Source organism: Rutilus rutilus (genome assembly GCF_951802725.1).
Source record: "Rutilus rutilus genome assembly, chromosome: 20".
NCBI lineage: Eukaryota > Metazoa > Chordata > Actinopteri > Cypriniformes > Leuciscidae > Rutilus > Rutilus rutilus.
Genome location: NC_140225.1, coordinates 20,183,480 through 20,208,827, shown reverse-complemented (window position 1 = coordinate 20,208,827; position 25,348 = coordinate 20,183,480). Strand labels below are relative to the sequence as shown.

Genomic DNA, 25,348 nt, shown 5'->3' with positions numbered 1-25,348 from the left:
CTCACAAAAGGTCTCATTTTTCACAAAGACAAATTTTGACCCAGATTTGGACTTGGTTTTCTATTCTCATTATTTTTCTTAGACTCATCCGTCTATAATCCTTCTGTTTTAATGAGTTTTGCAGGACACTATGGACAAGAATGGTAAAACTATCAAAAAACAACACAACAAAATAAAAATGCTTTTAAATCATTTACAATAATTCCTCTCATACATCTCATTCAAAAGCATAAAGCGGCCATGTGCAAATGTGATCTGCTTTTCTTGTTTGTGGGGTAACATTAGAAAAATAACTCAATGCCCTCAGTCTTCTGGAATGCTTTACATAAAAGCCAGAGGATCCACAAAGAATGTAATACAGGTTTAAAACGCCATGAGGGTGAGTAAACGGCAGAATTTTTATATTGGTGTGAACAACTATTAAAATCAGTGTCATAAACTAACATGATGTAGCCTGTATGCTATTCTGTTTTTACAACTGCTCATCTCTCAAATATTTCCCATTTCTTATTCATAAACAGAGCACACACTTTTTCCGCTCTGATAAGGAATGCTCTGTAGATGACAGATAGTTGAGTTATGGAGCAGAAGTACTGGCACCACAACTAGTGCTGGGGATCCAAAAGGTGTCAGTCTGAGTGCAAGACGCTTTGGGAAGTTGTGACATGGACAGGGGAAGAGTTGAAGTCATGATAAAGGAGCTGAGCTAAGGCACATGGGTCAGAAAGTCAAGACGCAAGACAGCCAGAGTGGAGAAGATTGGCTACTAAAAAAAACCCTAGTCCAAAAACCACTATTTGGGCACTCATAGGAATAGTTCATGAAATGAACTTTAATGACAAAAATCTGTCATTATTTGCAAAAAAACCTTAAAACAAGTTAGCTCTGAGATACGCTCTAGCATAATTTGTTCGCAGACACCACTTGGTTTGATATTTTGTTATCTAATTGTTATCAATGTAATTAATGTACTGTAATTGTGGCGTTTCTGGGTCACTGTATTTGATATCACACTAGAGTCTCAATCTGAACTATCCAAATATGTACCTGTAATTGCTGGTAAAGTATTTGATCTGATTGTTTAAATCACTAGAGTTTGTCTGCCAAAGATGTCATAGCCCTGGGGTTTCAATGCACCGAATCCCTTAATGGAAAGCACAAAAGTCTTTCAGAGGATCATTTGCTCCAAGGGCCAAAGACAAGGCAAGACTTCAGACAGCTTCAGCTCTTCAGTTGATATACTGACCAGATGATGACCGAGCATCTATTCCCCAACAAGGAAGATCTCCCTGCCGATCACGTCTCTCTCTCATGGCCCAGAGAATCAGAGATGTGAGCACACGCTGAACTCACTCCAGAGCGCTTTATAAATCCCACACATTTGCAATGCATGAATCACACTTTCCCTCGCAAAAACGTCCTGTAGCACTAAACCAAAGAATACATTTTACAGCCCTGTAAATTACCACTCTCTCCTCCTTGCGTTCCACTGTCCAAGGTTACAGCACGATCGTATCCACCGCTGATCAAAAACGGTTAGTGAGATTGCTAATTTGTAGTTTAAAGACATAGTTCACCCAAAAATAAAAGTCCTCTCACTATTTACTGATTCTCATATTGTTCGAAACTCATATAACTTTCTTTCCTGAATTACGTTATAACGAATGAGGAATACACTGAAATAATGCCTTCATTTAAATCTATTTGTCACACAAAGCTATTATATTACTTTGGATTACTTTTATGACTCTTTTATGGTGGTTTTGTATGGAAGCTTGTTTCTGCCACAGAATAAACCATTTTAAAAGACAATTGCGACTTTTTCTCACAATTTTGAGTTGTAAAGTGAATTGCGTAATATAAAGTCACAATTGTGAGTTATAAAGTCAGAATTGCAAGATATAAACTCGCAATTGTGAGAAAAAAACTTGCAATTCGGACTTTATATATATTCTGACTTTTTTCACGCAATTGCGAGTTTATATCTCACAATTCTGAGAATTATGAGAAATAAAGTCAGAATTGTGAGATATAAACTCGCAATATATCTCACAGTTCTGACTTTATATCACGCAATTCTGGCTTTATATCTTGCAATTGCGTGTTATAAAGTCAGAATTGCGAGATATAAACTCACAATTCTGAGAAAAAAAAGGCAGAATTGTGAGATAAAAAGTCGCAATTAACTTTTTTATTTTTTATCCTGTGGCTTTATCCTACAAGCTTGCATAGTTTTGCATTATTTTTGAAACATCAAAACCTCAGTCCTCAAAAACTTTAAAGGTTTCCTTTTGAAAAAATTCTAATGTTTCCTTTTGTGTTCCACAAAAAAAGCACAAATATATATATTAATAATTATTAATAATAAATAATAAGAATATATATTTTATAAGTTGACATTAAATGGAATTCCACCCTATCTATTTCCTATATGCATGTTATTGTATGCACGTTATTGATCTTATTGTGAATTATTCATCCATGTATTTTATCCATGTATGTATTTTATGTATTTTAAATTGATTAATCAAGTAATTAATCAAAACGTAATAACTCAATCTACCAGTAAAATAACATTTCTCTAGTGATATACACCAGACTTCTCCAATCATTTCGTCTTCATTTCTTAAAATCGACTGCAAGCTCGCATTCAGATCTGCCTTGATCCAAACAACAACCAGTGGATTAAACCAAGTCCCCGCCCTACATTTCTTCTTTTCAATAATGTTTCACTTGGATGTACATCACAAAACAGGAGAAAGGATCTGTCGCTGCTTCCACAACCTCGATGGATTTCTCAATCCATATTTATTATATCAGGTCTAACTCACTGGACTCTTAAACCTATTGTGCTTTCCATGGCAACACACAAAAAAACTTTTTTTAGAGCTCTCTTGTGCCTAAAGTAACAACCTTAGCAGAGTACATATACTTGATTCACAGCCCGCCATACACCAGGGAACAAAACACATATCTCAGATCCTTCCTCAAAACATACCTTAAGCACAGTTGGCAAAATCATTCATGTGAACATGACAATGAAACAGATATTTGTTGGAGTGTATTTGACTAACATTCGATATGAGGACTCTGTTTATTAAAACAGCAGTATGATGGCTGTAACAGGCCCGTCTGAGTGATGTGTTGAGTTGTGTTGGAGACCGGGGAATGAGGTGAGGACACACTGGACCGAGTGAGGGGTGTAGAGGCTCGTGCTGTGTCTCACAGCGATCTCCCCACAACCTTTGATTCGCTGCGTGAAACCCCCCTGTGGAAGCTTTTTCTGTGGATTCATTTAACGGTGAAAGGAAGATGGGGTTTCTCATATGTCCCACAGTAAGGCAGCGGGACAAAACACACACTGTAAAACATATTCAGCTGCACTCAACGAGAAAGGCTGTAATAAAAGAATCTCATTCAGTAGTTGAAGAGATTCTTCTTTTCAGTACCTTCATACCTTATGTTATTGTAATCAATGTCATGAGGTATATGAGAAAATAATCTTTCTGTCATTTATAGTCTTTGTGGTTAGAAGCAAAATTCAAGAGTACAGTACAAAAAAAAAAAAAAGTACACACAAACAATTCCAGTCATTTCAACAGGAATCCACATGACCGGGAATATCTCATGAGAGTGAAACATTTCCCCACGCAGATATAACTTGGGTTCAAGTTTCTCTCACAAATTTTCTGTGATAGAAAGCGACTTTGTGGACTCCACTATTGACAATGGACCTTTTTTGCAGGCAAAAATCTGCTTATGTGACCGCATCTTAATTCTAATTAAGGCAGGATAGCATGCATGCTTTGTTGGGAAGTATCCCAGAATGCACAACAACAGAAAAAAAACAAGCCTGCAGACAAGGCGAAAGAAATGCAGTATAATTCAGTACTGAAAAATATTGGTAAAAATTGTGTAGTGTAATTAAAATTGATTATTTTACCCAATAGCTTAATGTCAAACATAACTGAAATTAATAATGAATTATGCCTTATAGGTAGCTGCCTATGTAGGTAATGCACAGCAAGGCAGCTCAATTGGTTAGACAGAGATAGATTATAGTGCTTGCAAGACAGCACTGTATTGATATTTGCCAAAGTTTATATTTATCAGTATGGTTTGAACATGTTCTAAACTCCCTACTTTTAATTCTTATAATTAAGTCCTATACACTATCAAAAAAAGAGTTGCCGCCTTAAAATTTTAAGTACAATCAATTAAGTCATTAAGTCATTTCAACTTAAATTATATTAAACTGACATTAATTTTATTGTGAAAATTGCTTAACTGATTTTGATGAGTTAAAGCAATGTAAAAACACGTTGTCCTAACTTATTGATCTTTTTTTTTTTTTTACAGTGTAATTAATTCACCTCAAATCATGTACAAAAACAGTTTTGTTATAATTTCAGTCTTAGGTTGTGCAATTGGTCTTATGTTCTTTCGCACACTGAATAAATGCAATTGGAAGCATTAAACCAAAGCCTTAAATGCCCTAAAACTTTCAAACTAGCTGCTTTGTAAGAACTGGTATTGTTTTAGTAAAATTAGAGTTATCGTTTAATGAGATATTGTTTTAATATTGTTTACCTCTGGATTTGCAGGGTTGAAAGCCACATTTAGGACCGTTTCAGAGTGTCTCTGGAGCTTATGGAGAAAGTTGCTGCTGCGTGTGTCATATATATAGGCCTGGAAGAAAGGTTAAAGGACAGGTTGAAGGTTGAAGTCTCAGCACAGCACATGAAACACATATTATCAACATCAATATAAGCAAAAAATGCTTGCCTCATAATGCATTCACACTCTGTAAAGAAACTTTCATACACTGGCTTCAGTGTCTGAGAGAAAAAAATGCTGAAGAGGCCAAACACGCCATCTCATGTTGCATGCTGTATTTGTTTTACCTTGTAAATGTGCAAATCTAGGGATTACAAATGTACTGTGTGAAATCTTAAAACCTAACTATACGGGTAACACAGATAAACAGTATGCATTGGTGCATGTCTAACTATGGAATCTTCTTGATAGCATTTTGGCAGTATTTATAGCTAAAAAAGGCAGATCAGCAATCAGCAGATCTGCACTATTTCCAAGCTCAGTTCTATGTAGTGTTTGCAGCACGAAGCTACACTACTGTTCAAATGTTAAGGGTAAGTATGATTTAAAAAAAGAAATTAATAATTATTCAGCAAGGATGATCAAGACTGACAGTAAAGACATTTATAATGTTATTAAATTGTTTATTTTCAAATAAAATTCTGTTCATCACAGGAATAAATAATAAAACAGTTAAATCTTAAATTGTAAGGTAACACTTTACAATAAGGTTTCATTAGTTAACATTAGTTGACTACATTAGTTAACATTTACTAATGATGAACTGAACTTCCACAGCATTTATTAATCGTTGTTAATGTTAATTTCAACATTTACTAATACATTATAAAATCAAAAGTTGTATTTGTTAACATTAGTTCATACACTGTGAAGTAACATGAACAGCTGTATTTTTTATTAACTAACTTTAACAAATACAGTAACAACTTGTATTGCTCATGGTTAGTTCATGTTAGTTAATACATTAACTAATGTTAACAAATGAAACCTTATTGTAAAGTGTTACCAATTGTAATAATATTTCACAATATGAATGTATTTTTTGATCAAATAAATGTAGCTTGTGTGAGACTGAAAATCTTAAAGACCCCAAACTTTTGAACGGTAGTATAATTTTCTTCAACCAGGGTTTACAGCATCATTTACAGCATTAACAAATGAATGAAAAGGTAAATAATGCCATAGATGAGGCAGAGAAAACCGGCCATTAAAAAATCTGCCATATAGATAAAAACATGAGACCTATCACAGCAGACTGTTTGGGTTTCTACATATGTTTCTTACTCAGTCCTCGGAAATACATTGAGAGTGTTCTGGAAAAGACACGGGTCTCTGTGCCAGAAAGAAGCCAGAGATCGCTAACAGGTTTTTACAACATTAAATTATGTGTATATTTAAGGCATTTAGCAGATGGCCTTATCTAGAACAACTTACAAATCAACTTCAGCATCACGTGCAAAACTAACATGGTCAACAGATAGGAAGCCCATGAGATCTGCCGACACCGTGTCCAAAAAAGACGCAATATGACAAAGCAATATGCAATATGCTTCATGTTCAATATTTTATCTTAACCAGCTATCAATGGAATTTAGTCAATGGCTTGCTTTTATTTCTTTTCTCTTGACATTCCACTTATTTTTGTTTTTAAATGGATAGCTCACCTAAAATTCTATCACATGTATATCCAAATCTATCTTTATTTCTTTTGTGGAACACAAAATGAATATTTTGAAAAACGTCTCAGTGCTATATTTTGTCCATACAATGAAAGTCAATAGGGTCCAGAGTTGATTTGGACACAGAAAAAAAGATTTTCCACTGAAGAAAGGTGACAAAGATAAATGATCATTTTTATTTATTTATTTTTAGATTTTTGGGTGAACTATCCCCTTAAATTACTACTAGGTAATGGCAACACAGTTTACAATGTGGTTAAAAGCACAATTTGCCATGTTTTCCATGTCCTCACTCCTATCAAAATCAATCACTTTTTGTTGATCATACTTGTATTTGTTACTTATGGCTTAAAATAAGGCTTGGGATTAATGCAGTAATGAGATGGCGATGAAGTTCTTTTTTTTTTCTGTGATTGTCTTGTGAAATATAAAATGCATCAACAAATTCATCTGGCTTATCGAAGTCTCAAGACAAAACTACTGTTCTCTCCATTCGGCTTCCAGGAAACACTGGAAAGCAGGCGGTGCTGTGGAGATCTTCTCAAAACTGCTTTACCCAGTGCCGGCGATTAATAACAGCTATCAACACGCACATATTATTCCACTGACTTAAGCAAAGACTAAACACACATACACAAACAGAGCAGAGACTGCAGTCCTCCCACACTGGCAACGAGACACATGTGGAAAAGTAATTTGATTGATTCATAAAGACAAAAATAAACCAAAATATGGATTATAAGAAAAGAGGTGGCTGCTTTAAATGGTAAGTTTGTGTAAAACCTGATGATCATGCTATCCAGCTATGTTTGAGAATAAACCAAAGAGCATCTTGTGCTTCATTGGAAGCAAGAACAACTGACCATCTGTATAAAGACATTCACGATCAATTTTATTTGATTAGTGACCTAGAAATATTGCTGAATCTTAAACATTTCTCTTTGAATCCGAAATCTAGGTCATTCATGAGCATTAGCATAAGCCAAAACCCACTATCGCGAGTCACTTTTCATGAAATTGTTGAGTAACATCCACAGTAAAAAATGTAAGGTCAATGGGACAATAGCTCTGTAAAATACTATTTATTTTTCTCAGAGCTCTTTTAACAACAGGACACCATGAAAGTATGGATATCCCACTGTTTTCCTCATATGAGTGAATTGTTTTGACAATCCTGGCAAAGGACACAAGACATGGAGAAGCTCAGCAGTAAATGTGATGCAGCTGCTGGATATGATAAGAGATACTCAGAGAGGGAGAAATAAAGAGGTCAATGGAAAAAAGTGGTTCGTCTGTCTGTCTATCTATAACTATTAACAAAGAAATAATTTACTTTTGGCAGCTGAACTAGAACATTTTTCTAAATTTGAAACGGTCTTTACATATTTCAAAGCATTTTCATAACTCCAATAAGAGAAAAGAAAAAAGTACTGACTACAAAACCTGTTCTTACCTATAATGTGAGAAATGTGGTGTTCAGTGGTCCTGAATGGCGGTTTTATTACCTCTGTCAAGATACACAGGTTCGCACTGGGCCAGAACAGGATTATCTGATTTACAATTATGCTGTACATTCTGTACAATGCTTTTGAAAAATGTAGAGGCACTATGAATTATAGGTCTTATGAATTCTATTACACCTTGTGCTTATTATGACACCATAAAACACTCCACTTAAGCAAGAATAAACTATTCTCAATAAACACAGCTGAAAGAGACAGAGAGGAGGGGTACAGGACATTGTAGCAGGAGATGTATTAAATGTACTCACGCAATGGTCCTCCGAGCCAGTAGCTATGTAGCGACCACAGGGTGAGAAGGCCGCAGTGCAGTGATGACAGCGGTTAACATGGCTCTCATAGCGGCGAACACACCTGACAGAGATGGACAGAAAGAAAGAAAGAAAGAAAGAGATATTAATTAGTTGAGTTTTGTCAATAATTCTACAATGTGCCAAATTTACATTTTTTTGCGGCTGCCGAAACTGGTTTGCTGGCGCTTTGTGAATAATATGCAAGTGTTTGACAAATAAATACCATACGCTAAAGTGGCCCAACTTTGCCCATTATGCTTTAATTCAAAGATTTATCCAATAGGATCCACTTCTTTGTCTGTAAAGCAGCTGGAAAATACATATCTAGTCAGTATAAATGACTATTACCAAATTTGAACACATTCACAATATTCACATTTGACTTGACCAGTCAGAAATGGTTATCTCAAAGAAAAAAGAAAAAAAAGAAAAAAAAAACAGTCATCATTCCTTAAAGTGGATCTGTTTAAAATCAGCTTTTCATTTCCAGGCCTTCTTTTGTCTCTCTCTGTAGACATCACCTCCTTTAGAATGTAAATATTAATTTAGCAGATACCACTCATCCATAGCAACATACAGGACCATCTTCTGGAACACTGCGATGACTAAGAAAACATCAAGTATGTCCAAATACACAAAATAATTTTCAGTGGAGTAGGGCAACACATCTAGAGCCAGTGATTTCTCTGAAGGTGCTATCAAACAGTCAGGATCCATGTTTCATCATGTGGTCCAGAGGGACTATGTAAACTAATGTGAGACGATGCTTCACTTCATTACTCCCATGCTAGGCGCTGTGTTTGCAATTGCTAGACCACATTTCCCTGCATTCTTTTAGTTTATGCTAAATGATGCAGGTAACATTACATACTTATATATATTTAATTATTTCCTTATTGAATTCCACATTGACCTACCATTTGTCAATATGTATACTGTATAGATTTAAAGGCTAATCATAGGACAGCTTTCTGGGTCAGTGTGGGTAAGATGTAATAACATGGCATTCAAACACATGCACATTCATTGGGAACTTAGGGTCTGCACTTTGAGCATCCACAAATTAAAAAGTGCTATTTCAAAATCCACAGATGGGAAATTATCCGTAGAGCTTAACCCTAATGAGATCATTATGCCATTATGGAAGTCACAAAAGGGGAATATAAATTGATTTAATGCTAGCAATAGCATCAGCCTTTATGGAGAAGCACAACCATAATAAATTAACTCTTTTAACGAGACTACATAGACTGCCAAAGCATGCTGTTTCTGTCCATGCAATAAAAAAAAGCTAAAAAAAAACCAAACAAAAAAACTGGCATAGACATAACCAGGTTAAAATAAATTGGACTGCAACAGAAAAAGCATCATGGCACATCATGGAAGAGCTTGCCTGAGGTTCTTGCTCATCACATGAGGTCGGTTGTTATGTTCACTCTGATTGCTTTGCACGCCTTAATGAATCTAGAGTGTTTTTTTGAGGATCTGGGTCTCAATTCCCATCCTGTACAGGCAAGGTTAATCTGCTTCTCATTACGAGGAAAGATTATGCTTTAAGAGAAAGAATAAACAAATTTATTGTGTAAAGCCCACATATTTTCTTCACATTTAGTCAACCACCAGAGCGGAAACAAACAGAATGCCAACTAGAGAGCCACCACAGACTCTGTAAGCACCTTTAAAAATCAGAATGAAAATACCAATCAGTAACCACCAACAGTCACCTAAAACACTCTAGCAACTACATAGAAGCGTGCTAACAACCACATAACAGCATCTTCTCTGACTTTGGTTATACCCTTTTCAATGGGTGGACTTAAATGACTATAAAAAAGCTGGGACATGGCCATGATGGCTGCTGAGTGAAAAAGAATCAACTCTGAGGCACAAGAGTCGATTTTAAAGGTCGCAGTTGTTTATATTCATTCACTGATTGATTTGAGTATTCTTTCTGTAGGTTACATCATAATACCTGTAATTACTTGTACAATGTAAAAAAATGATTGTTGTAATTAGCTATCACAACTTAAAATTTAGCGATGGAGTAACTTTCCCGAATTTAAAGGTATAGCGGAGGATTTTCTTTTTCCGGGTGGATCATCAAGACTATTGGTCCTCCTAAGTGTCAATCATTCTGGTGATATGTTTACGTAAGGCCGTCGTACGTGCTCGTGCACACGATTCACACGATGGCGTGCGCTCAAAACACAGGTTGGGCTTCCCACTGATGCCTCAGTCGCGAAGTTTCTACTTGACAGGTAAAGTTTGGCATGCTATTTGGAGAAATCCATTTAAAATCACTGCTAGTAAAAGTTAATGTAAGCTATGATTAGCTCGTGCATGCTCTCTCGTGCACACGTTTAATAGGCGTTCCCTTTCGGGAGCAGGTAGAGTGTTGCGCATGTGCATTTTTTCAAAAAGTGGAGAGGGCGGTTCTTTTCTAAAATTCGGGAAAATCCTCCGCTATACCTTTAACTTGAGATAACTCAAATATCCAAGTTGTCATTTATCCACATTTCAAGTTGACTAAACTTAAAATTGTAAGGCAGTATGAACACTTACTTAAAAAAAAAAAAAAAAAAGTTAAAGTTACTTTTTACACTGTACCAACACTAATTCACCTATAAATAACTAATAAAGCTTTTAAAAAGATGGCAGCTGTGACAGAAATAAATTTAGGATGTACAAACACTGAAAAATGCTTTAACAGTGTGTTGACTGAGTACCAGGGTCCCACCGGCGGTGCCCTGACCTCCTGTGCAGCTGAAGACAGAGTGATGCTTCATAAAACGATTTTAGAAAGTCTTCATGAAGCACTTCAGAGTCTCAGTATTTCTCATACATAATTCAAAATCCAGAGGGCTGCTGCTCCCCTCTTAGTCTGAAATTCAATATACTACTGTATACCTATAAAGGAAGCATTTTCATTGTCATATGCAAAACATACAGTCCCAGAACAGGTAGAGAAGGGTGATGTGGAAGATCACAAGCTTCAGTCTTCCAGAGCTCCTTGGCTTTTGGCTGAAGGTTTTGTCTTGGCCCGTGGAATGATGTCACTTGTGCTTTAAATTAAGTCTTGGGGAGATAAATCCGTTTCACGTGCTTGAAGTTGGAGCACTGTTAAAGAGCCAGCCATTGGAAAAATGGAAAATGAACATAAAATGGCTTGCGCCGTAAGGCTTCATTGCCAGACCTCAGTTTGTCAATGACTGCAGACAAATGATGTCACTAATTCTCACATATGCTCCCGTCCATGTTTCCCGTGTTTGACCTGCATTTATCTTTAGTATTTTGTCATAAGTGTTTTTCATGGTTTCCTCCCTGTGACAATTTTCCTTTCTCTTTTCCACTGGAACTGATCTTTCAAAACTAATATTCTATCCAGCAAGGTTGTTTTTAGGCAATCAGTGTGATGACACCATTTTCCTGCGGCTCAAGAGTGATTAGTCATATGGTTTTTACAACTAAGGTGATTGGCTCAAAAACATTTTGTGATTTCATGGGCAAAAATGGCAGAATTCGACTTAGCAATAGCAGAGTTCGTACTTCAGGGGGGTCATGTGGCAGGAGAAAAACTGCCATTGAGATGAATGGGAATGCTATCGGATAGCTTTCTCTAGGTATTACAAACCTCCTTGGGGAGGAAAGTGTCAGTTGTGAAACGTACAGCATGTTTGCGTAACATATCAAACTCATGTATTTTAAAGCAGAGAATTCATGCTTCGTTAAAGACGTTAGTTTCTGCAGGGATGGATGAAGTTGTTATATACGCTCCTGACCAGAACTTGACCTGGAACTCTGTAAAAATATTTATCAAGGCAAGTAAAAAGTATTTGACACTTTCTTGAGTTTTCAAGTAAGAGCAGGAAGATCTAAGATCCAAGCATAATAGAATAAAGGATGTATAAGTATAGAAGCAATTCATACCATTTCACAAAGTGAAGGAATTAAAAGTCAAGACAAGTCTTTCATCACTTACTTCAGCTGTCCTTATAAGGGAAATAAAACTGAATGGAGAGGATCAGGTGCAGAATATCACTACGTTCCGACAAAAAATATGTTCAGAGTCTGGAACTTTCTGCACAGATTCCTGTACTTGCAGTTGTTGTCTCTGTTCTAGTTTTGTTTCTACCTTCACAGGACGACAAATGAGTCCAAAATGCTTTTTCCACCCTGATGCATTTATGGAGTAAAGGAGCAGGCCACTCAAAAATACAAATCTGTCAACATTAATCTCCCACTCCATCACTAATCTCTGTTTTTCCAAGCCAGTGTGGAACAGTAGATTTTTTTTTGTCAAGAATATCCTGACCACTCTTTTCCATATAATGAAAGCGAATGGGGCTGGGTATGTCAAGAGGATTTGATAGCTAATAGTCTAAAAAAGATGACAAGTTAGTAGAAACTAATAAAAGCTACAAGAAAAACATCTATATTACCTATGTTATGTTACTATATGTGTATATATATATATATATAGTGGGTACGGAAAGTATTCAGACCCCCATAAATTTCACTCTTTGTTATATTGCAGCCATTTGCTAAAATCATTTAAGTTCATTTTTTTTCCTCATTATTGTACACACAGCACCCCATATTGACAGAAAAACACAGAATTCTTGACATTTTTGCACATTTATTAAAAAAGAAAAACTAAAATATCACATGGTCCTAAGTATTCAGACCCTTTGCTGTGACACTCATATATTTAACTCAGGTGCTGTCCTTTTCTTCTGATCATCCTTGAGATGGTTCTACACCTTCATTTGAGTCCAGATGTGTTTGATTATACTGATTGGACTTGATTAGGAAAGCCACACACCTGTCTATAATAATAATAATAATAATAATAATTCGTTACATTTATATAGCGCTTTTTCTGAGACCTCAAAGCGCTTTACATAGATGGGGGAATCTCCTCAACTACCACCACCAATGTGCAGCATCCACTTGGATGATGCGACGGCAGCCATATTGCGCCAGAACGCCCACCACACACCAGCTTACTGGTGGAGAGGAGACAGTGATGAAGCCAATCAGTATATGGGGATGATTAGGAGGCCATGATGGACAGAGGCCAAGGGGCAAATTTGGCCAGGATGCCGGGGTTACACCCCTACTCTTTTTCAAAGGACATCCTGGGATTTTTAATGACCACAGAGAGTCAGGACCTTGGTTTAACGTCTCATCCGAAGGACGGTGCTCTTTTTGCAGTATAGTGTCCCCGTCACTACACTGGGGCGTTAGGACCCACACAGACCACAGGGTGAGCACCCCCTGCTGGCCTCACTAACACCTCTTCCAGCAGCAACCTGTTTTTTCTCAGGAGGTCTCCCATCCAGGTACTAACCAGGCTCAACCCTGCTTAGCTTCAGTGGGCAACCAGTCTTGGGCTACAGGGTGATATGGCTGCTGGCGGGTCTATATAAGACCTTACAGCTCACAGTGCATGTCAGAGCAAATGAGAATCATGAGGTCAAAGGAACTGCCTGAAGAGCTCAGAGACAGAATTGTGGCAAGGCACAGATATGGCCAAGGTTACAAAAAAAAATGTCTGCTGCACTTAAGGTTCCTAAGAGCACAGTGGCCTCCATAATCCTTAAATGGAAGACGTTTGGGACGACCAGAACCCTTCCTAGAGCTGGCCGTCCGGCCAAACTGAGCTATCGGGGGAGAAGAGCCTTGGTGAGAGCGGTAAAGAAGAACCCAAAGATCACTGTGGCTGAGCTCCAGAGATGCAGTTGGGAGATGGGAGAAAGTTGTAGTAAGTCAACCATCACTGCAGCCATCCACCAGTCGGGGCTTTATGGCAGAGTGGCCCGACGGAAGCCTCTCCCCAGTGCAAGACACATGAAAGCACACCTGAAGGACTCCAAGATGGTGATAAATAAGATTCTCTGGTCTGATGAGACCAAGATAGAACTTTTTGGCCTTAATTCTAAGCGGTATGTGTGGAGAAAACCAGGCACTGTTCATCACCTGTCCAATACAGTCTCAACAGTGAAGCATGGTGGTGGCAGCATCATGCTGTGGGGGTGTTTTTCAGCTGCAGGGACAGGACGACTGGTTGCAATCGAGGGAAAGATGAATGCGGCCAAGTACAGGGATATCCTGGACGAAAACCTTCTCCAGAGTGCTCTGGACCTCAGACTGGGCCGAAGGTTCACCTTCCAACAAGACAATGACCCTAAGCACACAGCTAAAATAACAAAGGAGTGGCTTCACAACAACTCCGTGACTGTTCTTGAATGGCCCAGCCAGAGCCCTGACTTAAACCCAATTGAGCATCTCTGGAGAGACCTGAAAATGGCTGTCCATCAACGTTTACCATCCAACCTGACAGAACTGGAGAGGATCTGCAAGGAGGAATGGCAGAGGATACCCAAATCCAGGTGTGAAAAAAACTTGTTGCATCTTTCCCAAAAAGACTCATGGCTGTATTAGATCAAAAGGGTGCTTCTACTAAATACTGAGCAAAGGGTCTGAATACTTAGGACCATGTGATATTTCAGTTTTTCTTTTTTAATAAATGTGCAAAAATGTCAACAATTCTGTGTTTTTCTGTCAATATGGGGTGCTGTGTGTACAATAATGAGGAAAAAAAATGAACAAATGATTTTAGCAAATGGCTGCAATATAACAGAGTGAAAAATTTAAGGGGGTCTGAATACTTTCCGTACCCACTGTATATAAAATTGATACAAGATGAGGGTGTGTAAATTATGACAAAATAATTTGAGTGAACTGTTCTTTTAAGAGCACTCTGGAAACACATCAAGTTAAAGAAATAATTTCTCACTATTTTAAACTAGAATTGATTCAATTAATATTCAATTTAGAAGTACTACAAGGTTTATTTTTCAGATAGCGTTGGTTTCGGTGTCTATTTATCTATATATTTAACTTGGTCGTATACAGACCAACGAGGGACTGTAAAAGAAACAGCATTGCTGAATTCACTCCACATAAAGCAGAGTGGTTACTGTTAGGTCAACTGCAGGGAGGGAATTCTTTCCAGAGTCCTTTTGGCAGAGGGCCGGGCAGGCTCAGCTTCTAGAGAATCTGGAAATTTTGGATTCTTCATTTAAATGATGTATGTACCTTTCTGACTGCCCCTAATCCTGGTTGTTCTGAACAATCTTAAGGGCATTATGTAATGGTAGTATCCCGCAAGCCTATAAACAACCTGGGATTTGACTGTTATTCACTTCTCTGAAGGATATGTAATCAGCGATTTACTGAGGTGAGGGCATGAAAATGTATGCTGGAAAAAACATAACTTGAGCAACATTTGTAGAAGGCCAGTTACTCAATAGCCAATTTTAAATGTTCATAAATTTTTAAATGGCACAAAAGTAGACATTTCATCGTCAGCTCAAAGGTAATTTATAATAATGTTCTGTAAGCCTAAGCAAGGCAGCTTACTAAATCTTTAGAATATTGTAATATTTATTAAAAGATAATTGCATAATTCAACATTTAGGTGTTGGTAAATGGGGTGAACTGAGACTAAAGGTCTCAGAAAGCCAGGAAAAGGAGATGAAGGGCCTACCTAGTTGTGCGCAGGTCCCACAATTTCAGACCGTCCGTTATGGCACTGCTCAGGAAGAGATTGTATGATTCCAGGGCCTGTGAACAGAACAAGGACCCCTGCAATAAAAGAAAGGAGGAAAGATAAAATTGCCATTCAATATCCTGAATGGGGAAACATTGGCCAATAACTAATAAGGACACAATGAGGACCTACAGAAGATACTAAAGGTCATTGTCTTATAAAAGCCTTTAATTAGCCTGAAATTCAGAGAGAATATAACAACTTTTTTTACTTCTGGTTTAATCAATCTGTGAGCTGCAATATCACATCAGTCTTTAAATATACACAACTGTTCAAAAGTTTGTGATTTTCAATGTTTTTGAAAGAAGTCTTTTATGCTCACCAAGGCTGCATTTATTTGATCAAATTACAATAAAAAAAAAGTAATATTGTGAAATAATATTATAATATAAAATAAAACATTTCTGTTTTAACATTTTAAAATGTAATTTATTCCTGTGATCACGGCAAAGCTGAATTTTCAGCATCAGTGTCCAGTCTTCAGTGTCACATGATCCTTCAGAAATCATTCTAATATGCTGATTTGGTCAAAGTACCTAAAGTATATAAAACTACTATCCTAAATAAATACATGCTTCCAGCATCCTTGTTAAATTTAGTTGTCATAGCTGTTGACCGGTCATAGAAAGAGACATGAATTTGGCAGGAGATTGCAAACAAGCTGCACGTGTACGCTGAAAGCGTGCAGACTTTCCAGAGCTGAAGTTCTCTCGAAAAGCCAGAAAAGTCCACAGAATGGAAATGTTTGTCATACATTGTGGAAGACCAGTCAAACCATCTCTCTCCTGCCCTTACACAAATAAAGATGGTTTAAAGTGTCCTGCGTGATTACTTACACACAATTCATCAGAAATATGTAGCTTTAGAAAGAGGAACATGTTGCCCACGGAGGAGAATGTAGAGTAGCTGAGAAGAGAAAAGGTTTGTTGTAGCTAATTCACAGTTGGCAGGAATTCCCAGTGATCAGCTCTCTTGATCCCTCTAGGCGTCTCTAATGCATGGGCTTCTTGTTGGAGGATCCCATATGTATGTAAGAGCCAGGTTGTGTTATTGTGAAGAGATCAGACTCACAAGTACAGCAGACAATGTGTAGCGTGACTGAAGGTTGGTATGCTGGTTTGGAAAGTGGCCGCTCAGGGAACGTGGGAGAGTGCCCGCTAGCTAAAACCATTATACTGAATGTATAGATTAGATTAGTTATTCCAGTCCACTGTCCACTTGTGTACCCAACTAATCTCAGTTGACCCTCTCAAACTGGCGAGTATCTGGGGCAGTGAATCTGCAAATCACGTGATACACTGCTCTCACGTCATACAAGACATGAGAGCGGAGGTCGGTGAGGGCAATATACCCTACAAAAGCCTTAGTTTAACCTGTTGCATCTCACATGTCTGGTAGTATGAATTTTCTGGTACTCAATATTAGAATACACAAATATAAAAGAATGTTTCAGTACATTTTGTAGCAACCATCGCAGCAGTAATTCATCAAGTCAGAACATTAGTGTAATTAGTAAGTAGTAATTCAGAAATAATGGCTGTTTTTTTAAAGAAATTAACACTTTTAATAATTAAATCCTGATTGTTTCATGGTTTCCACAAAAATATTAAGCAGCACAACCATTTTCAGTTGCCATTTTCAACTTTTGTGATGATAATAATAATAATAATAATAATAATAATAATAAGAAGAAGAAATGTTTCTTGAGCATCAAATCATCATATTAGAATGATTTCTGAAGGATCATGTGACACTGAAGTGGAGTAATGATGCTGAAAATTCATTCAACTTTGATCACAGGAATAAATTACATTTTACAAACATTAAAATAGAAAACACTTCTTTAAATTGTAATAATATTTCACAATATTACAATATTTTTGATTAAATAAATGCAGCCTTCGTGAGCATAAGCGACTTAATCTTACTTTTAGGTGAATGGAGTGCAATAGTGGAGTCCATGTCAGTCCGACACAGTTTCACAGATGCAAAGGGATAGTATGCAGATGTTCATAAAACATCACCCTCTACAGACAGAATATGCTTACCCAACATGCTTGGCTTAAGCGAGATCCTCCCTCAACTTATTTCATGTTTCCGTCCTAATCTGTAAACCTGAGGGATTTAGACCAAGATACTCAGCAAGATAAATGGGACACGCGAGGCCTACAACTTAGGCCCACCTTGGAAAACCTCACACAACTGTGGTTTGGATTATCCCAACTAAAACGGTGAACTTTTATCCTTCAAAGAAGAAGACATGATTTCTTGCATAACGTTCCGAAAGGCCTTATATAATGGGAGGATGGGAGTGCCAAACTGCAGAGAAAATTTGGTTTGGAAAATGAACTTGTTAAGCAACTCCCAACACGAGCTGAATCCGTTCATTATCTTTCACTCCCTTCAAGGATGCCACACATTAAGGTTGAGGTCGAATTTGGATATTCAGAATAATCTACTTCTTCCTGACTACACTGAGCTCCTGTTCAAAGAAGCCTGAATAAAGTAATATCTGGGTGTGGACGGTAGTATTAGTATGGGCCCCATTTCCCCTCAGTATGATTTCCCAGCAAACAAAACTCATCCAATCAGCTTCATTAACTATAATTATCTTTAAGATGAGGGCTCAGTCAGTATTTCCTTGGTATTGTTTCTGAAAGTGACTTCATCAAGGTTGCCATGGATATGAGGTTAACCCAAGAGCAAAGTGAGTCAGAAGCAATGCATATTACTTTTGGTTTTACAACAAACCCAGAGCACAGTCCAGACACACAACAAAAATACATACACAACCCACAAACAGCCTAGGTGGTTTGTAATTCCAATTTTAGTGTTGTAACTCAAGGGTCACCACCAGTATTGAGTCGTATGCACCTTGTAAATGACCACTGAGGTCAGAAAATTCGGAGTGAAAAGCGCACTGGTCTCTCTGCAGCATCAGTGTCACTGCTTTGTTTTTAAAATGGTGGTCACAACAAAACAGGTTTTAGAGGGTTGAGAAAAAGGCTGGTTGTACATACTTGCCCTTGATATATAATATACACAAACATTCAAAAGGTTAGCCAGTAAATAATGTTTTGAAAGAAGTTTCTCATGCTCACCAAGACTGCATTAATGTGCTAAAAATACAGTAAAAACAGTAATATTCTGAAATATTATCACTATTTTGAAGAACTTAACGTATTCCTGTGATCATGGCAAAGCTGAATTTTTCGCATTATTACTCCAGTCTTCAGTGTCACATGACCCTTCAGAAATCAATCAATCAATATGCTAATTTCGTGAAAACAGTTGTGCTGCTTAATATTTTTGTGGAAACTGTGATACGTTTTTTTTTCAGTATTCTTTGATGAATAGAAGGTTCAAAAGAACAGCATTTATTTGAATTGTTTGAGCCTTTGCTCATTTTCAAGTCAAAACTGCAAGGACAATATTTTTCAGTAATATACGATTACAAATAAAACATACCAAATCATTTAAATCACTTTAATAGCTAAATTCCTCACTCATTTTTTTTATATAATATAACAGGACTGGCTCCTAAAATAATTTTTTTAGTCGTTAAACTGGTTTTTAGTTGCCAAATAAGACAACTTTAAGGATGATTTTAAAAGGTAGAAATATATTTGTATTATTCGGCACAGCCAGTCTCTGGAATGTTTCGGGAAACTGTACACATTTTGGGGAACTGTATAAATAGGCCCGTTTACACGCGGTCACTTCATGCGTTTTTACTGATTGGTTAGCTATCTGATTTGTTAAAACAGTTCAGTTTACACTTTGCCAAATAAATGTGTTTCAGCAAAACAAATATATCCAATCTTCAATTCCCGCTCTATATGTAAATTTAACGGAGTTCACGTCAACAAAAGCAACAGATATGAGCTGCATTTTATTTATCATCAACTAATTTCAAGATCAAAGACCGCAATAGGAGGTAGAACAGAAATGTATTGTCAACACTGTTCTGTGATATACTAATAAAACAGCTTAGAAACTGAAAAGTTCTAGCATATAATTCTTTGTAACTAAAACCCACAGCTTCACTAGAGTGACGCTGCCATGTAGAATTAATTCACACGCAATCTATCTCCCACTAATGCATTCATATAAATGTAATATTTACTGTGCTACTTTATCTGTATCTGATTTAGAACGAGCAGAAATGTGTGAGAAATATAACGACCCAAAGACAAAAGATCTGATAAAAATAAGCTGTTATGTAGGCGCAATAGCCTTGTGGGCAGCACTGTGTCATATGCCATAGCTGTGATTTAACCCATAGGTTATACCATAGGTTATATACCTAGGTTATAACCCCTAGGTCATACAGCTTTATAACACGCCTTCACACATTTTTTTTTTTTTTACATTTTGGGAGGAGTAAAATTTACATATGTGGTTTTAACAACCAGAAGCATTTACAATTGTCTCAAATGCGTTTCGGAGGGCATTTACAACTGGTCTTTTCACGATCGGATAGCTATCCGATCAGAAAAAAACGCATAAAATTAAAAAGTGTAAACGGGCCCTAAACTACCAGTCAAAAGTTTTGGATCGATACGATTTTTAATGGTTTTACAATAAGTCTCTTCTGCTCACCAAGGATGCATTTATTTGATTAAAAATAAAATAAAAACTTTAATACTGTGAAATATTATCACAATTTGATATGTATACAATTATAACAATTTTCTATGTGAATATAGTAAAGTGTAATTTATTCCTGTGATCAAAGCTGAATTTTCAGCATCATTACTCTAGTCTTTAGTGTCACATGATTCTTCAGAAATCATTCTAATATGATGATCTGATGCTCACGAAGCGTATTATTATCAATGTTGAAAACAGTTATTTACATTTAATTTCAGGATTCTTTGATGAACAGAAGGTTCAAAAGAATAGCATTTATCTGAAATAGAAAGCTTTTGAAACATTAACCGTTCAAAAGTTTGGGGTCAGTAAGAATTTTTTTTTTTTGGAGGGGGGGAAAGAAATACTTTTTATTTTTATTCAAGGATGAATTAAATTGATCAAAAGTTACAGTAAAGACATTTATAATGTTACTAAAGATTCTACTTCAAATAAATGGTGTTATTTTGAACTCTCTATTCAACAAAGAATCCTAAAAATAAATTGTACACAACTGTTTTCAACATTGATAATAATAATGAATGTTTTTTGAGCATCATATCAGCTATATTAGAATGATTTCTGAAGAATCATGTGACACTGAAGACTCGTCGTACCAATCCAAAACTCGTACCAATCCAAAACTTTTGAACGGCAGTGTATGTCTCCCTTATTTGACACACCTGTTTTAGGTCTTGGAGTCTTTACTAATGATCTGATGAGTAGAATAAAGTATATATATATATATATTGTTTGAATAGGGAGTGATAAAAATGTGTACTGTTTGGTGGGCCTTCAGAAACAATGATGGGAAACAAGTGGTCTACATAGTGCAACAATCCCTTGTCAGGAAAATGACATCATATGGTTTTATTCTCTTACCTTGTTCTGGGTGAGGTGATGGACAGCTCTACTGTGGGCATCAGGGATCTGAGTGGCTATACAGCCCTGGTTCATATCGAACACCTGGATGCTGTGGTCAGCGCCAGCAGTCAAGATCATATCTGATATCCTGCGGTTAAAGAGGTACACTGAACTTACACTTCAGCTTGAGTCCTGTCTCCTTTAAAGAAATCCAATATGGTTAAATAACAATTTTCTGAATAGGTCATGAGTTTTATACCACTACCAAAGAGGGCATGAGATTACCCTCTACATTATATATTATAATCTGTACAAGCTTTATTATTTCATAATGCAAAATACACACAGCGCTGATGTGTGTTGCAAAATCAGGCCAACTACATTACCTTACTCAAGGACAGGCTAAACTGAACAGACTGCAGTGTTCAGAACATTTATTGCTTAATAAATTAAATGTAAAACATTTAATAAGGAAAAGGTTTGGACACACTTCTCCAGAGCTTAAAAAACTTTAGATCTAAAGGCATATGCTTAAATGCTTGAAATTCAGTTTGTTGACAAATATAAAATGTGTATGTAAATTTATGTTATAGGTATTCATATCCACCAAAATATTCAGAATGAGCCTGTGCGTTTACAGAATCTTCTATTGCTCATGCAATGACACTTTCAGCTATCGCTTTTTGAATTGTGCAAAGCATATATTCTCCGTCAGTTTTTTTAGGATACAGGAGTAGAAGTCATTGATCGCTGACATTGAAGTGATGTCTGTTCCTGACTTCATGCTTAATTTACTGGCCAGTTTGGACTTGCTTCTTTGCGTATACCTGTGTTATAGGAGAAGGAAGAGCAAAAAAAAATTTAAACAGTCCATAAAGCTAATGATTCTGAAATATAAACGTTTCTATGGATAATAACAAAGAATTGCAGTAGCAGTGTGGACATGAGCCTGATGTGCAAATATTGTAAGCACACTCCTTTTAATCCTGAAGTGAAATAATATACTACCATTCAGAAGTTAATATTAAGCAGCAAACTGCTTTCAAGATAAATAATAAGAATAATAAGAAATTATTTCTGAAGGATCATACTGAAGACTGGAGTAATGGCAGCTGACAATTCAGTTTTGCCGTTACAGGAATAATTGACAATTTAAAATATATTAAAATAGGAAGAAGTAATTTTAAATTGTAATAATATCTCATGGCAAGTCAGGCAAAAACTGAACATAACCCTTACACAACAATATTATTGTATTTTTGAACTAATAAATGCAGCCTCGGTGAGTAGACTTTTCAAAAACATTATAAATTCTTTCCGACTCACAAATTTATTTTAACAGTATCAACTGTGATTGCATATGAACCGTTTTAGAGAAATATGAAGAAAAGAGAAAGATACAGTCTTTATATGAGTAGCATAATGCTGAAAAAGGTCTTGTGCACATAATTATTCTCTTTAAGAGGGATAGAAGATGTTCCATCATAAATAGAATATGATGTGCAATATCTGGCTCATGTTTCATTTCCATCTCTTCCAGGGATTCCCCAACACTTATGTTTAAGCATATAAAGATAGGGTTTCTTCTCTGATTCTTCAGCAATAATTCAGGGATTCTCCACTGACGAGAACTCACCCCTCTAGAACAGACATCCATACTGTGACCATGACCACAACCAAAAAATACACAGAAATTCTACACAGCTGTCATGATTCCTGTCTTGTGTTCCCCTTGTCTTGTGTGGACTTGTTATTTCCTGTTCTGTGCCATGTTTTGTAGTCCTTTGTAGTTTTCTAGTTTATTAGTCTTCCCAGGTGTTTCTAATTAGCCACACCCCCTTGTTATCTTGTTTAGCTTGTTGGTCCCTGTGTATTTATAGCCCTTGTGTTTCACTTGTTACTTTGTCAGTTGTTGTACGTGTAATGGTTGTATCTCTCTATGATTCCCAAGGTTTTGTTCTTTTGTTCTTTGAGTTCTGTGTTCTCTGTTTTGTGTTACTTTATTAAATCACCCTGCGTTTAGATCCTCGTCTTCGTCTGTCTTCCTCAGCAACATTACAACAGCAGTGTTAACTAGAGTTTAAATTAGGATTTTGATATATGGCTATAAATCTGATCGCCTGGCATACTTCCAGTTTCTACATCCCTCAAACTGAACCTTGCTTTTGTCAGACCAGATCTTCAGTTATTGTACGGTCATCATCAGTACCCTGCGTTTACCCTTGCTCACTGTCTATTAACTGCTTGTGTGTGTGTCCCGTACCTCTTGATGTCATCTGTTGTGGTGTCCAGATGGTAAAGGTACAGCATTAGATTTGATCCTGACGCCAGCAGTAAAAACTTGTCCAGATAATAAAACTGAGCCGTTCTGATGGGCTTTGTGAACTGAAAAAGCATGAAGTTAAACAAACAGTGCATAAACAGACAGTCAGTAATTCACATCAACATCGCAGTTTATTAATAGCCTTTAAATAAGTGCTAAGTGCATTCATATGTCACATCGTATAAATTACAGCACCATATCAGTTTAAAATATCAAGATCTCAGTCATTCTCTCTTTTTCCCAAAGATGGAGTGTGAAGAGATAAATGAGGATAGAGGAACATAGGAATGTTGTTTTTTCTGTCTGGAAAATGTGAGATTATTAAAAGTCAATGAGAGACAATTTGGTGAGTGTAATATGAGTGCTACTGGATATTTAGTGTATGCAAGTACGTGAATGTATGTAGTTTCTAGCTCATGATTTAATGCATCGTTGCCTTCCGTAATGTGCGCAACTATGTGCTCTATTATCATCACTAAGGGCCGATATTAGTGTAAACTGTCTGCTTCTATTATGCTATTTAAATATATATATATTCTTACTTTTTACTTATTTTTATGCTACCAGTCAAACCTTGACTCCTTGTCTGCAATGTGCTTGCCAAACATTTGTCCTCGTTTGTTTGCATATTTACTTGAGTGTTTTTCTGGCCAAAATGCCTAAAATGTATTTATACTCTGCTTTCAGCATTAAGTAGCCCTGTTTCTTATTGCATTCTTTTCAATATAAATGACACAAACACTGATACATTGGGTCATATTTGGCTCCACAGATACACACACAGGTGCACAGGTCTTGAAGACTGGGTGGGAAGACACAAGAGAGAAACTGTAAGCCAGAATGTGACTGAATAAAACTGATTTGAATGAACTTCAGTTGTGTTGGGAGTTCTGGGAAAGAAGGAAATTAGGGTTTAGAGAGGTCTGCAAGTGTTTAGAGCACTGATGTGCTGACCAGGGGACTGCACAGATGCCTTTGATGTCCCAACAGAGGAAAACTGCCAAGAGAAACACTTCTCACAGGAGTACGCATTCAAATGCAAATGATTTTCTTGAATCTTAAAACTTTTCTTCACATACTTTGCTCGTTTGTTCACTCTGAGCTGGGCTTGACTATAATTATAGGTACTGCAAAAGCTCAGAACTAATGTAACCTTTTAAATTGCTCATGTCAGAGCAAGGACTGTATTTGGCTTAATTGTTGATACGTTACCATGGTCAGAACAGGTTCAGAAGCACTTGCAGTCCAGATGCAAAGGGTGGGGTCCTCAGACGTACTCAAAAACCACCGCCTACTATGACTCCAGCATACAGTGTTCACAGCCTTACTGTGCCCTGCAAACCGAGAACAACAGTCAATTGAGGAACAACATATCTCTAGTTTAAAATTCTGATGCCAAGGTCCCCAAAAATGATGATCCCCTTGCAAGGAACACTCTACTAAAACTACGCAGGCAGTTATGAAACTACATTAGACTAATTTATACTGTTAAAAAAGTAAGCGTGAAATTATAAAGACAACATTTCAGACATTTCATTTCAGTGCATTCCTGTCTAAAACTCTCCACGAAAGCATACGAGGACTGGAAATCTGTTACTGAAATGAATGACGTGAGTGACAGGAGCTGAAAACACAAAGATATGTAGGCATATTTTGATATATATGTAAATCGCAACATATGTGCGAACTGTTGTTAAACTCTTCCTTGTTTATAACAATCCTTAGTCCAATGAAAAGAACGTCTATTTCAGGGACAAGAAGGGCCTCCAAATATCAGAATTCCCAGTCAGAATGGCATGTAAAAA

At 36.8% G+C, this 25,348-nt stretch overlaps 1 protein-coding gene across 1 annotated transcript in view; it reads right to left on the bottom strand.

The window, feature by feature from the left end:
• Positions 1-25,348, bottom strand: part of wdr27 (WD repeat domain 27) — a 53,437-nt gene that overhangs the window by 12,530 nt on the left and 15,559 nt on the right. Inside the window, exons 18-24 of the mRNA XM_084391354.1 lie at positions 24,756-24,877; positions 23,484-23,605; positions 21,950-22,047; positions 21,239-21,360; positions 15,662-15,759; positions 8,068-8,170; positions 4,591-4,689 (exon numbers count right to left, since the gene is read on the bottom strand). Coding sequence (XP_084247480.1) covers positions 4,591-4,689; positions 8,068-8,170; positions 15,662-15,759; positions 21,239-21,360; positions 21,950-22,047; positions 23,484-23,605; positions 24,756-24,877 — 764 coding nt within the window. The remainder of the gene's footprint in view (positions 1-4,590; positions 4,690-8,067; positions 8,171-15,661; positions 15,760-21,238; positions 21,361-21,949; positions 22,048-23,483; positions 23,606-24,755; positions 24,878-25,348) is intronic.